General features: G+C 37.2%; 1 protein-coding gene across 1 annotated transcript in view; it reads right to left on the minus strand.

Annotated features, from left to right (window-relative positions):
* The window catches only part of SRBD1 (S1 RNA binding domain 1), a 230,725-nt gene that overhangs the window by 198,933 nt on the left and 15,695 nt on the right, over nucleotides 1-16,097 (minus strand). The window contains 4 exon segments of the mRNA XM_032653507.1: nucleotides 574-670; nucleotides 4,047-4,185; nucleotides 6,525-6,642; nucleotides 9,551-9,717. Coding sequence (XP_032509398.1) covers nucleotides 574-670; nucleotides 4,047-4,185; nucleotides 6,525-6,642; nucleotides 9,551-9,717 — 521 coding nt within the window.

Genomic DNA, 16,097 nt, shown 5'->3' on the forward strand with positions numbered 1-16,097 from the left:
AATGAGGCATAAAATCCATAAGCCCAAGTAGGGTCTAGGTCAAAGGGTTTTACTCTCTTATAAATTGGGACTATGATACTATGGATAAGCTGCTCTCTCCACCAGCTAAAATTCATTTTGAGGTCAGCACTTTTATCCATACCTGATATTAAACATTCTCAAGTTAACCCAACCACTGGTAAACATTATAAAATTAAGTGCATACAACTCAATACGTTTAAAAAGCAATGCCACCCATTCTAAATGGTTATGAATCTCTCTGTAGCATATATTGCAAAATGCAGTGGTTTTTAAACTGTGTTCCTCAGAGGCCTCTGCTAAGATGCTTCAGGGTAAGGAGGATGAACAGGCAGAGTTCCAGGCTCCCTGCCCAGAATTCAATTAAAGCAACTTTACTTTTATGTTTTATGTATTCGGGTTCTGTTGTTTGAGCAGAGAGCTGTGCTACTAAAAAACAATTTTAATTTTTAAAAGTCTGAAAATAAAGTTTTTAATGAACACTGCAGTTAGCACTAACCATGCGACCCTTAACATCATGAGTCCACAAAGCAGAAAACTCTGAGAGTTACTCACAATTTCCGAATGAAGTCAAGCGTGTCTTTGTCTTTAGCAATCATGTCTGCTAGAATATGCTGCACTCCTGTTTCAATATCCTGGAGTGCTGAAAGCCCTTTAGGAGAAGGGTAAGAGGGAAAACAAAAGCAAGAACTACAGATTGGTTTTTAAATCTATAATTAAATCACAATAAATTTATTCCAGTCAAAATAAAACCCTAAGTTGACAAACTTAAGACAGAAAAGTATCCTCTGTGGTGACCTAAATGGGAAAGAAATCCAAAAAAGAGGGGCTATATGTATACATGTAGCTGATTCACTTTGCTGTACAGTGGAAACTAACACAACATTGTAAAGCAACTGTACTCCAATAAAAATTTAAAAAACAAACAAACAAAAAGACAGAAAAGTATCATAGTAGTGACTAGCTTCCCTCAGCAACAAAATCAAGTCTCCAAAAACAATAATACAGGACCTTAACATACCATATAACCTAGTGGTGAAAAATGCAGCTCTGGAGCCAGCTGCCTGGTCTAATCCTGGCTCTACCATCTACCAAATGTATGACCCTGGGCAAGTTACTTGTTCTCTCTGTGCCTCAGTTTCCTATAAAAATGGAATAATAATAGTATCTACTTCATGAAGTATTTACAAAGATTAAGCATTATAGGATTAAGCATTATAGGTTATAGGAAATATATATTAATAGAGTCATATCCCAAGGTATACTATTTCATTCCAGTTACAAAAATTCTCCTTTGCAAAGAATTTTATTAATATTCCTATTTTGGCTTATGAAACAGTTATTCACATTTTCAATGACCTATTTGAATTTCTCAAACCTCAAATGAGCACAAAACAAGAGCCATTATGTGGTTGTTCATCTTCACAGCTGAATTGTCTACCAATGGCACATTAAGTTCTCTCCAAGTGCTTTCAGTTTGCTAATTTACAGCAGTGTGTCTTGTACATTATGGCTCCTGCAATATCAATTTATACACTGAGAGAGATCACTTGCAATGCATTATTTATTTCTTTTGTCTTTATTGCTCTATTTCCATTAAAGCTTCTTTTTTTTCTTCCATTAAAACTTGAATTACACAAGCACTGAGTATCATAAGTATGTTTTTCTGAGGGTATGGTTTTAGTGAGTAACAAGTACAGAAGACAAAGAGGACAGGAGAACAAACTTACAGAGTAATTAATAAAGAGAAAATGCCTTGTTGGGTTGTATTATGATAATTGATAACTGATCTTAACTAATGATGTAACTGCATTTATTCCAAAGAAATTAAAAAAAAGAAATTTGGCCACTGAAATTAATAGGAATCCTGTTTACATTTTAAGAGAGTTTCCCTATGAGGGAATTTTCAGGAACAAATTACCTTTGAGAGGTGGAAGACTGTATATGTAAAGACTTACAACAGCTGTGGCGCATAGTCAGGAGTCAGTAAGTGTCTGCTCTTGTGTTAGCTTTCTCACTAGATCAGTCTTTATCCTAGAAAACCACTCACTATGCATTCATTCCTGGAGTCCAAAAGTACCTCACAGCATCATTACCCGAAGTTTAATGAGAATACCAGGGTGAGAAGTCAGTAGTAAAGATGGAACCTACAATGAGACCAATTAATGAGAGAGACTAGAAAGAGGAAATTATAGATTTTGCAATTGTAACAATGGGCTTTTGTAAAGCGCACATCATTCAGGGGAATACAATTTGTAAACCTTATGTTATCAAACCTACTTATTAGGAACTCAGTATGTGTGTGAACTAAGGAAAACTTTGTACCAGAGGAGGTGAAGAGTGGAAGGAAAGAAAATAGACCAGAAGAGAAAAATAAAAACTGACCATAAATCATTATGCATCTAACATTCTGAAAGCTCCAACGTTTGATTCTATTGATAAGAAAACATACCATCACTGGGCACAGATAGTTCCCACTGTGGCTAACCTTAACGCCTGCCTATATGGTCTCAGTTGATATTAAAATATTAAAGTTGCAAACATTTGAAAATATAACGAAAAAAATAAAACAAACTTGAATTTCACTCATTTCAACCCATCTCTAAATTCAAATATTTACCATTGCTTTTTCTTTTCATTATTGCCCTTTTCAATATAGCTATTAGGATGTGTGTATTTGCAGATATTCATATTTTCACAGACACATACTTAATTTTTTTAATTGCAAATTCACATTTGCCAGATTATATAAAATAAACATAGGTTTTGGTATGCTTATTCTCTACAGTTTAGTACATCCTGTAGATTTTGTTGTCAGAGACTGCCCCCTACAGACACTCTCCCAGCCTAAAGGAAGGAAAGCTAAAAGGAACTAGAATGAGAGTAGTAATCACCACAGCATCAATCTCCCCATTCAATCCTAGCATCAATCTCCCCATTCAATCCTTTCCACTCCCTGGAAAAAGCCACTCTTACTCAAAAAGCTCTCACTCCAAGGCTCATTTTGACAATAAAACCAATATACCTTGACATGTATCAGTTGACACTTTCCTTGGGTTCTTCTTAGAAATATCTCTCCCTTACCCCCTTCCTCTCTCATTCTCTCCTGTGCTCGCACACACACAAAGTGAAAGGAAGATTCACTTAAGGAAAAGACAAACACTTTATTCATGGAGAATAGAAGTGTGGAAGTAGGACTTCACTTTACAATCCATGTCTATCCGAATTGTTGAAGTTCTTTTTAAAAAGTAGATATGATTTTTATAATTAAATAAGTTTTTAGAAATAGAATAAAAAATTTAAAAGACAATACAGGAGGATCTTTATAACCTTGGATATAAAGGAAATTCTTTAAAAAGAAAAAGAAGCAATTATCTAAAAAGAAAAGATTAACAAAATTGAAAAGATTAATAAATTAACTATGATAAAACTAAGACCTTCTATTTACCAAAAGACAGCATAAAGAAAGTGAGAAGAGGGCTTCCCTGGTGGCGCAGCAGTTGAGAGTCTGCCTGCCGATGCAGGAGACACGGGTTCATGCCCCGGTCCGGGAAGATCCCACATGCCGCGGAGCAGCTGGGCCCGTGAGCCATGGCCACCGAGCCTGTGTGTACGGAGCCTGTGCTCCGCAATGGCAGAGGCCACAACAGTGAGAGGCCCGCGTACCGCAAATAAATAAATAAATAAATGAAAGAAAGTGAAAAGAGAAGTTACAAGCTGGGAGAAAAGATTTGTAGCACATGTAACTGAGCAAGAATATCTAAAAAATACTTATAAATAAGAAAAAGTGAAACAACACAACAGAAAAATGAGCAAAAGAGTAGAACAGGCACTTCATCAAAAGAGGAAAGCTGAATGGCTAAGCAGGAGGTATACTGGGATTTGTTTTATTAGAATTATTTACTCTTTATATGCTGTAATATTCTTTTGTATCATCATTACTTAATGAAACAATTTTTTTAACCTAGGTTTTCAAATTAAAAAAAGAAAGAAACAGGAGCGACCTCTTTATTAAGTAAAGCTGGTACCTTTAACATTGGGCCTAATGTAAGAGAGCAGATTGAGGTCCCCTGGATTCTCAAGCAGTGTCCTGGCTGCTCCTTCTAATCCCAGCTGCTTTGCTCTCTGGGCTTTGGTGCCCTTGCTCCCAGTTTTATATGGTGCTGACTAGGAAAAAAAGTCAGAAAACATACCAAATTATTCAGTTTTAAAAAGCAAAAGTTAAAATTAGGACACAAAATTTCAGGACATGTGAGAATGCTAAAGACATCCTCTTCTCAACCCTTTCCTCTCCCTTCAAAGATTAATGCTAACAGAGAATACAAGTTGTATGAAAACAGTTGTTCCTTATCAGACTCTTTATACTTTTCTATATGCTTACAGTTAGCTATCTGCTTGGATTCACTCATCCCACAAACTCAGTGCTTGGATTGCCAGGACTGCAAGTCCTCAACTCAAGCAAGCTCCTCTAAAAGATGTCCTCACACAATGCTTCTACTTCTTAGTCCACATTCACTCCTCAACCCACTGCCCCCTCCCTGGTTTCTCTTTCCACACACCTTGCTGAAAGTGGTATCACAAAGATCCACAATGATCCTCTAATTACCAAATATACATTTTTCAGTCCTTATCTTGCCAAAACTCCCTGCTATATTTAATTACTTAACCATTGATCATTACCTCCTTCTATGACTCTCTTCCTTAATCTTTTATGGGTATCATCATCTCCTGATTCTCTTCATACTTCTCTGACTATTCTTTCCATGTCTCCTTCTTAAGCTCTCCCTTCCTCCACCCATGCTTCAAAAGTTAGTGCTCCTCAATGGTCTATCCTGACCTGCTTACCCCATGATCTCTCCTTGAGTGGAATCTTCCATTTTCATGGTTCCAAATACCAATTACATGCTGCAGACACTCACATCTATGCCTCCAGCTCAGCACACTCTCCCTTAAGCTTATGCTTCTGTTACCTACTCTCCTTTTTCCCCACTCAACTGGGAATTCCTTGAAGACAAGGACTATGTATTAGTCATCTTTGTATTGGGTTGGCCAAAAAGTGCCTTTGGTTTTTAAGTAAAAATAAAAGTCATTTTTCATTTTCACCAAGAACTTTATTAAACAACGTATTCACTCTTCTGTTCCACTACCTTCTGCCATTTTTCAGGCAACTTCATAATTCCATCTTCCCAAATTTTTTATCTTTTTGAGCAAAGAACTGTTCCAGGTGCCTTTCACAGTCTTCCAGGGAATTGAAATCTTTTCCATTAAGAGAATTTTGTGAAGACCGAAATAAATGGAAATCCGAAGGTGCAATGCCTGGCGAATATGGCGGATGAATCAGAACTTCCCAGCCAAACTGTAACAGTTTTTGCCTGGCCATCAAAGAAACATGCGGTCTTGCATTGTCCTGATGAAAGATTATGCATTTTCTGTTGACTAATTCCAGACGCTTTTCGTCGAGTGCTGCTTTCAGTTGGTCTAATTGGGAGCATTACTTGTTGGAATTAATCATTTGATTTTCCAGAAGGAGCTCATAATAGAGGACTCTCTTCCAATCCCACCATATATACATCACCTTCTTTGGATGAAGACAAGCCTTTGGTGTGGTTGGTGGTGGTTCATTTCATTTGCCCCATGATCTCTTCCATTCCACATTGTTGTACAGTATCCACTTTTCATTGCCCGTCACAATTTGTTTTAAAAACAGAACGTTTTCATTACGTTTAAGTAGAGAATCGCATGTGGAAGTGTGGTCAAGAAGGTTTCTTTCGCTTAACTTATGTGGAACCCAAACATCAAAGCAATTAACATAACGAAGGTGGTGCAAACGATTTTCAACGCTTGATTTGGATATTTTGAGTATGTCAGCTATCTCCCGCGTGGTATAATGTTGGCTGTTCTCAATGAATGCCTCGATTTGATCGCTATCAACTTCAACTGGTCTACCCTACTGTGGAGCATTGTTCAGTGAGAACTTTCTAGCACGAAACTTCGCAAACCACTTTTGACACGTTTGATCAGTCAGAGCACCTTCTCCATATGCTGCACAAATCTTTTTTTGCATTTCAGTTGCATTTTTACCTTTCTTGAAATAATAAAGCATAATATGCTGAAAATGTTGCTTTTTTCCTTCCATCTTTAATATTAAAATGGCTACACAAAAATTCACCAGTTTTGATAAGTCCATTTTTTAAATGCACGCTGATATGACAGCTGTCACATACAATCTAACAAAATTGCTTTGAATGAAGTTAAAGACAACTAAGTGCTACTATAGCCATATTATGGGAAAAAACGATCAAACCTTTTGGCCAACCCAATAAATCCAAGTGCCTATCACAAAAAAGTGCTTAATAGATATTTACTGAATAAGGAATATTTTATTGAATTAAATAATGATGGTGGCTGATGACTTTAGCTTTTTATTTCAAGCTCTTTAACTATAAGACCCAAATCATAATATACTGAGGTAAGTATTACATTAAAAGATAAAAAGGATTCCTTACCACGTGTTCTAGTTCTTCAAAAGTTTTACAGTTCAGCAAGGCTTTTAACAAGCACTCAGACATCTTCCCCTCCTTCTTAATTTTTTGGATTGTGTTATAAGTCTTCTTTGCAACAGCCCTGAAAATAGAAACTTTTATAATATACAAGACCTATATGTTAAAACTTTCTTTTTGAAGCTATATCAAACTTACAGAAAAGTTGTAAGTAAGGTAAAAAGAACTTTTCCCCCCTCTGAACCATTTGAGAATAAGTTACCATCATCCCCAAGTACTTTACTATGTATTTTCTATAAACAAGAATCTTCTCCTATAACCATCAAAAGCAGGTAATTAAAATTGATATTAACATTGATATAATACTGATACATTCTAACCATCAGATCTCATTTAAGTTTCACCAATTGTTCCTATACATGTCCTTGATAGTGAATTCAGCTAGGAATGGGTTTTATGTAATTGCTATGTGTCTACAGTCTCCTTCAAGCTGAAACAGTATTTGTTTCTCCTTGATTTTCAAAACCTTGATACTTTAGAATGTATTATTATTACAGCCTTTCATCCTATTTCATTATCTGTTACGATTTATAATTTCTGCCTAATAATGCTATTGCTAAAATGATGGGCAAGAGTTAGAGAGATGATAATATAAATTACTAAAAATGACTGATGGAAAAGAAAACTAAATCTACTTATGAAAAAAAGAAAGGCAGAAGATTATAAGTTAATGAGGAAGAATATGCAGACCTTAGATCACACCTCTGTGTCTTCTACATTCCTGGTAGCCCAAGACTGTTTTCAGAGGGTGAAGCCTACCAGGGTCATTTCGACAAAAGGCCAATGACCTACTGGCTTGCATATGAGGGAGAGGAAAGGCATCTTTAGAGAAAATACAGAAGTTTCTTACTATCCATAATCATAATCTTTTTTTTTTTTGCGGTACGCAGGCCCCTCACTGTTGTGGCCTCTCCCATTGCGGAGCACAGGCTCCGGACGCGCAGGCTCAGCGGCCAGGGCTCACGGCCCTAGCCGCTCCGTGGCATGTGGGATCCTCCCGGACCGGGGAACAAACCCGTGTCCCCTGCATCGGCAGGCGGACTCTCAACCACTGCGCCATCAGGGAAGCCCCATAATCATTTTTTGATTCACTTTTTTAAGTGACCCTCAGTAAGAAATATTTTTACCTTGTAACCCAGTATATACACATATATAATTTCATATTTAATAAAGTTAATAAACATGATAGTTTCATGAAACAATATTTACCTTTACCACAGAAACTGCACTCATATTTTCTATTCTCTATTTCATTTTTGTTAAAGTGGTAATGACCTACCAAACTAGTTTCACTACTCATTTATGAGTAGCAATTAATAGGGTAAAAACCAATGCTCTAGTTATAGAAAAAGCTGAGCTCAAGAAAAATAGAGACCATACCTCATTACCAAAAATAAATCTCTGTACGATATAAAAAGATCTTCTAAGTCCTAGTCAATGCCACCACTTACTTGGAGAAATAGTCCTCTACTAATATTTAATGTATTCCTCTATTAATAGATACCCAGAGAATGAACTCTGTTGCAGCTAAAGTGTGTTTTTAGAGAAAAAGAAAATAATAATGTTAATCTTGACATAAATCTCCTATTTGTCCCCCACCCAATCAAAAATTGGTAGAATACCTTTAATTTTTTTAAGTAAACTATTCTTGATTGTTTGTGACACTTTCCCCAATTTCAGATCCCAAAACCCTTAAGATTTTCTTCATTACTTTGCCTTCAACCAAACAGAAAGCTTACTTCCGAATTTGCAAATTGCTGGACTTCTAGATGTGGCCTTTAGATGATTTTGTTTGACCTCAAAATTTTTTTACATAAAAATTCAGATTATCAGTTTTTCAAAAACAGGAAGATACAGCAATCTGGGTAGAGAACCCCACATGTTATAATCTGATGGAGATGAGTAGCAGCTGCCCCTCTTAGACAGGACTTGTGATCTCCAATTTGTGTCCCTTTGTGCTTGATTATACTAGCCTGGCCCTGGGTGATCTGAATCTGAAACCACTTGAATAACTAGTCATTTATATTTCTGGGTTGGCTAATTGATTTTGCCTCTTGATGAAATATAACTTTCCACATATTAGCATTTAAATCTTCCTGGCACTAAAAGAAATCAAACAAAAGGGGTAAAAATGTTAGTGAGAGGCAAGTTCCTCCAAAATCACAGAGGCTTATTAGGCTCGTTCTAAAAATAACCCTTAGTGTTTTTAGAATGGCTTCATGGTAAGATTATATCCAATATAAATCATATCCTTGTTGAAGAACACACATAGCAACAACACAGCACTTGGCATGTAGGAGACATGCAAAAAATAAATGAATGGTAAAGACTGTTTCAATAAACTCTACTGAATACAGTTAGTTTTATAGCCTTTATATGTTTATTTCTGAGTTATTACAATAAATCCAGAGGAATATTTTTTTAAAGAGTGCTTTCCATTCTATAACCATACAAAACTCACAATCCACTAACATTTAATTACCATGCCCTATAAAAGAATAGAAAAAGGAAATATACATATTTCCTACCAAACTCTATATAGCCAAAGAATTCTCCATTTAGGGACTTCACAGTATTAAGAGGACAGTTTTATGTAAGCTATTGAAGATTTAGACTAAAATGTATTTTTCTGAGTTATCTGCTGGTAGTTCTAATTTTTCCATTTCTATGAGAGAAGATGACATTCAAACTCATAGGCACAGACTCTTAATAATGCAAACCACCTTTTGCAGATGCATGCCCAAGCTATGCATGGACACACCAGCAGAGGGACTCTGCACACCCCTAAATAAGTAAAATGGAGCTGGCTTCCTCTGTCAGAAGGGGACTATATCCAGATTACAATAAATCAAGAAAACAAAATATTGGAACTGTCAAAATATACTATCACTCACTTCCTCACTGTTTCGCCTCATTGGCTCACACACCCTCTTTCCCCTTAAACAAAGCTCATCCCTTCCCAGGTTTCTTACCGTAGCTCCTCTAGAGTTTGTTGAACTTCTCTCAAGGAATCAGCATCAAGGTTATTAATAAGCTCTTTTCGATAACGTATAATGAAGGGAATTGTGTTATCATCATTAAAGAGACGAATAATGTTGGCACAAACCCAAAGTTCAATATCAGTTCTCTCAGATAAAACCTGTAAATTAATATTTAGTGATTTAAAACTCTGAAAATTAAACATCTGTATTATAACATATGGTTTAAAATACAGCAATTCAATAATGTTCTCCAGCCACTTAGAAACAAACTGCTGTGGTTTTAAAAAAAGAAGAAAAGGAAATTGTATGAAATATATATATATACTGACAATCAAAGAATAGTCATTTCACTCATTCTATAAAGTCCAATCGAAACCACTCTGTATTGCCCGAATTCTACAGGGCTCAAGTGAGATATGCATTTTTCATCTCTCAGATTGGCACCATAGAAGGAGATGGTAACTCACTGTGCTGGCATAAGTGATGGGAAAAGGCACTTTCAACTATTGCTAGTGAGAAAGTACAATGGTAAACCTCTGGAGGAAGAACAGTTTGGCAATATCTATCAAAATTTACAATGCATAAACTCTATGACCCACCAGTTACACTTCTGGAAATTTGTTCTGATATAGTCATACCTCTGGAAAATGATATTATTTACAGTGATATTTTTTGAAGAATTTTTTCCAGTATGGTAGAAGTCAGCAAAAAATAGTCTACAATGGGGAATTGATAAATAAATTATGATATGCCCATGGAGCAGAATACCACTCAACTTACTCTTATATGAATGGATATGGAATGAATTACAAGAACTTGGAACATGGCTTATTTTGGGGAAAGGTAACTGGTTAGCTTAGAACTAGGGCAGGAAGATCCTTCTATATCTTTGGAATTTTGTATCATTCCCATATACTACATATTCAAAATAATTATTTTTTAAAAAACAAGTCTACAGGTTTCAGCAAATATGTACATGTAAGCAGAAAAGTTTAGAGAAGTCAGCCTGGAGAAGAGAAAGAATAAAATGCAATTTCAGTAACTGTTCAGTAACTGTTCTCAAAACCTAAGCCGATTTTTTTTTTTGCGGTATGTGGGCCTCTCACTGTTGTGGCCTCTCCCGTTGCGGAGCACAGGCTCTGGACGTGCAGGCTCAGCGGCCATGGCTCACGGGCCCAGCCGCTCTGTGGCATGTGGAATCTTCCCGGACAGGGGCATGAACCTGTGTCCCCTGCATCGGCAGGCGGACTCTCAACCACTGCGCCACCAGGGAAGATCCCTAAGCCGATTTTTTTTAAAGTAAAGCATGAGAGGCATAAGCTTTATTATTATTTCAATCTTGATGCTCAAGATATGCCAAAACTGTAAGAAAAAATTCAAAAATTATTAAAGCATTAACATGGTCAACTGCTTAACAAAATCAAGTCAATATATAAAATACACTGAATTTCAAAACTACAGATGAAATAAATGGCTGAGCTCCAGAGACTATTGAGGATACCCTCATTCCTCTGTGCACTGTATATCCTAAGGCCTACATCTTATCACCCATTCTCAGAATGCCAGCTTTACATCTCCAGCCCTACCTCTCTTCTGCATGAGCTCTGGACTCATTTAGCCAGCTACCTGACCTACCTCTTGAAATCCTATTAGGTATCTCAAACTTTGCATTTGCAAAAGTGATCTCCCTCTCAAACTTCTTCCTCTTCCAGTTTTCCCCCTATTATGTCCATTCAAATTACCAGTTCAGGCCTGAAAACTAAGAGTCTTCAACTCTTTTGACTCCTTTAACTCTTAAATCTACTCTATCATAAGAATCAATCAACTCTAGTGGCAAAATATTTCTTTAGTCTATTACTGCTCTTCATTTCTGCCCTATAGCCCAGTCTAGTTCAAGCCAGGATTACTGCAACTGCCTTTCAATATTCTTCTCGCATCCATAGCAATCTCATCTATGTCAATTTCCATAAAACAACAAGAATTATCTTTCCAAAATCTATATTGGATCATGTCACCTGACTAGTCAAAACCTTTCAATGATTTCCCATAGCATTTAGAATCCAAAGTCCTTACCATGACCCAAAAAACATGGGCCTCCCTCTCCAATCTCATCTTATCCAGTCTTTCCCTCATTAGAAGCCAGCCCCAATGGGCTGCTCCTAGAACAATGTTCACTTCCTAGAACAAGCTCAGTTGCTTCCCTCTTCAGAGGCCTTCATGAGGCTGCGCCATCATGCAGAAATGCTCCTCTTGCCTGATATCACCCCTGACCCCTACAAAGTCACGTTCATTAGTATTTTCTCTCTCAACCTGTACCTCTTCCTGTTTCCTATTCCAGTTAACATTATCTCCTACCACAGAAACCTTCGGGGATACTGTGGTTATCTCCCCCAACAATACCTCCCTATTATGTAGCAGCTTTGTGGCTGAAGAACACTTGACCTCAACTCCAACTCTACAGCATTTTGTTCAGTAACCAGTTGTTTTAGAATTACAACAGCCAGAGTTTGGACAGAGAGATGAGTCCAGTCAGCAGGAAGCTCAAGATCTGGCTTAGAACTCTGGACCCAGGTACAGTTTCTTCCTCGGGAGAAATATGGTTTATACAAGTAGAATCTTGAAGTTGGATGGCAGTGCAAAGAGAATTGTGGAGAGACTATTGCAGTGCACTTAGGTAACTTTCCTGTTACCTAAGTCAGTAAATCTCCTTTATTGCTTAAGCTAGTTCAAGATAGGTTTTCTCTTATTGCAACCAAAAGCATTCTAATCAATGTCCTCAGTTTCACTGTGTGTTCTCTATCTCGCTCTCCTAATCTGTCACCAAGGAAGCAAACTGAACTTCTAAAATGTCTGTTCTTTCCCCTCAAGCTCCCTTTCTATTATCTTCTTTTATCTAAACCACAGAGCATTTTTTTTGTTCTCTATGCATTCCACCCAACCTTTCTGCATTACTACTGATTATACTTCTAAGACACATTTATAATAAGTCCCTTATTTTTTTCCTCTTTTTCTTCTTTTGAACGTAAGCTTCAATGACTCTTTCCTAACTACTAGTAAAAGTCCAACCATTGTAGCATAGTTTTAAAATCCTTTCCCAAGCTTCCTCCCAAATTTCACTGTCCTCACAGAATAAACCATCTAGAACGGAAGATAAAACATTAATATAAATAAGTACAAATAAAACAGAATACACCAGGGAATAAGTGGTATAACATCTTCAGAGAAGAGAACGATCTCCCTGGTGTAATCAAGGAAGGCCTGCTGCAGGGGCAGCATTTCAGCTGGCCCTTGAAAGGCCAGATTCTGAAAGACGGACATAAGACACGAAAATGACAAAAATGCTCATTATTTTGGAACTGAGTGATTGTTAGAACCCATGGGCTCCCACTATCCTAAACTAGTTCAGTGACTATTAACTAAAAGGGGCCCAAGACAGCTAAGACTCCAGACCTGCATCTGAAGTGTACCAGGTCCTGACAAATCCAGAAGCATCATATGTGTTGAGAGTGTATACTGCTGCTTATGAAAATTTGCTTCTTGAAATTAAGGATAATAAAACTACATACAAGCAGTCACAACTCTGGGGCCTCCAAATCATCCAATTTCTTCTGTCTTAATTTAGTCAAACATTTATTTTAGCTCATATTATATGCCATACCAAGCCAGTAATAAAATGTAAAAAGCCAAGTCCCTCTTGCCAAGAAGCTTATAAGCTAGAAAGAAGAAAGTTAAAATACAGTGTGATCTGTACTCTGACAGAAGCATATACAGGCTCTTTGAGAGCACGTGGGAGGAAGAAACATCTACCTCTGCAGAAATAGAAAAGTAACAAGGGAATGAAGGTATCTCAGGCAGCCAAATGAGGGCAGGAATTCTAGGAAGAGAGAAGAGCATATCAAAAGCCACTGATGAGGAACCACTGCATATTTTTTAAAATTTCTATGTTCAGTAATGCTAAAATGTACAAGGTGTATTGAGGTGAGTGAGAAATGGAAAAAGGGATGGAGCTAGATGGTGAATTCTAAAAAAAGTTTGAACTTTATCCTATACTTAATATCAAGCCACTCAATGACTGATCTGCTCATTACTTGATTTCAGCTGTTGAGTCAACCTCCCCTGTAAACTCCCTTGACATTTTATGAGTCAATGAGATTTGGGGACTAGAGTAGCGGTTCACAACATGTGGTTCCCAAACCAGCAGCATAGGCACAATCAGGAAACTTGTTAGAACTGTAACTTCTTGAGCCCCACCCCAGATCAACTGAATCAGAACCTCTGGGGTGGGGCCCAGCATCTGTGTTTTAGACAGATGAGGCAAACACCAAAGAAACAGCTAAGCGTTAAAAGTAGAGATCAAACTTTAGGGATGGGCAGGGAACGACTAAAATTTTTACTTTTAAACTACTACTTATTTCAACTATTACACTTATTACTTTAATAATTTTTATAGTTAACTGGTGAATAGGAATGAGGGTAAAGTAAAAAGGAAGGCAGTCTCAATATTTTTTTCACCTCTAAGACTTAAATAGACACTTTTTGTGACTGTTGTTGTTTTAAGCTAATACCTGTATAGGGCTTATTATGTTCTACACACTTTTACATATTCAATATTAACTCATTTTACAGATACAAAAACTGAGACCCAAAGAAGTTAAGTAAATTGCCCAAAGTCCCACAAGCTATATTTCCTTTTCAGAAATTTGATTTGTGTGCAAAGCAAGATGATTTTCTTCAGGCAAAAGTATCAATACAAATTAATCAAATCGCCCTACTTTTCCTCCTGAATCCAACTGTGATGAGACATGGTGCCTTCATACTGTCCTCTACTGTCTAAAACCTCCAACAAAATGGCCTTCTCTGCAAGTGGCCTGAGAATTTCCTCCTTCAAAATCTATATTCCCATTTCCTCAGTTAAAAAAGAAAACTGCTGGGTATCAACAGCTAAACTATTGCCTTAATCATACAGGCAGCATTTTAAAAGAATTAGCATCTAAATTAAATGACACTCAAATGAGTAGATTGACAGAGAATTTTTTATTCAAAATCAAACCAGCAACTGGACACCTCCCTTCTAAAACAGTTTTGATTACTGCTGTTCTCTTTTCCCTTACCTATTCATTTTATTATATCACTTATTTTACCACACACATAAGTTTCCTTAAAGACTGCAAAAGGAAAAACTATGCTGTTAGAAGTCAGAAGAGTGGTTTTAGGCAAGGGGATGGAGGATTGAAAAAGGGTATGAAGGGATTGTAGGGTGCTGGTAATGTTCTGTTTCTTGATCTGAAAGCTTGTTACAATGGTTACAATTTTTATTTATTTATTTATTTATTTGTGTGCGGTACGCAGGCCTCTCACTGCTGTGGCCTTTCCCATTGCAGAGCACAGGCTCCGGGCACACAGGCTCAGCGGCCATGGCTCACAGGCCTAGCAGCGCCGCGGCATGTGGGATCCTCCCGGACCGGGGCACGAACCCACGTCCCCTGCATTGGCAGGCTGACTCTCAACCACTGCGCCACCACGGAAGCCCTTTGGTTACAATTTTAAACATTCATGAGTTGCATATTTAAGTACAATTTTATATATATATGCATATATGTATACATATATTTCAGAAAGTTTTTTTTAAGCCCATAATAAATACCACGAGCTAAATTATAAAAATAAAAAGGGCCAATACAATTTCTTTTCCTTAATCCCTCCTGGAACACACAGGTTGACCTAACGGATGGTGCATGCTTAGGTGTAGAAGTGCAACGAGAAAGCCAACTCAGAGACACCCGCCTCCTTCCTGTCTCTCTTCCTTCCCCTATTCTTTCATCCCATGTTCTTCTTCACCTATATAATCCCACACCATCTTCTTGCAAGAATGGGGAAAATGGCTAATAATGGGGTTTTTGCTTGCTTTTCCTCCCTAACTTAGCAAACATTACTAACATATTCTATATAGCTACTCCATGCCCACCCCCCTCAAAATAAAGACACTACATAACAACAATCACCACTTGGGAGCATTTAATTTTCTCAAAAACTGCTTGTAGCCAGTCACCTTTTAAAATTCTTACAAAGGTTATGGTACTCACAATATATTTGTGTAGTGATAAAATATACTTTAACAAAAACTAGTTTCTAATGGCAACCACACATTTGTGGCTTGGGGGAAGGGCTGAAGTAGGTTGTTTCTCAAGGAGTCTGGTGATCGCCAAATCTGATTAGGAAATAGACACAAAGTGTGTTTATATGTAAAGTCTACAAATAAATTAAGTATTGACAATGTAGTTTTCCCTCCCCAAACAAGACAGTGATATTCCTGAAAAGGCTGTGGACTTTTGAGAAATGAGAAACACACCTTGGAGAGAAAAAACATTTAGAGGATCAAAGTGTCATGGTGGGTAGGGTCCATGGGGAACAGCACACAAAATGAAGGAAATAGAAATGACGTTTCCCTCATGTTCAATTAGTAATAATAATTGCTATACAATTAATTTCCATTGACTATTTCCTACTAACTAGGAACTTGTTAGGGCTTCCCCAAAGA

This window comes from Phocoena sinus, chromosome 13 (assembly GCF_008692025.1).
Source record: "Phocoena sinus isolate mPhoSin1 chromosome 13, mPhoSin1.pri, whole genome shotgun sequence".
Lineage (NCBI taxonomy): Eukaryota > Metazoa > Chordata > Mammalia > Artiodactyla > Phocoenidae > Phocoena > Phocoena sinus.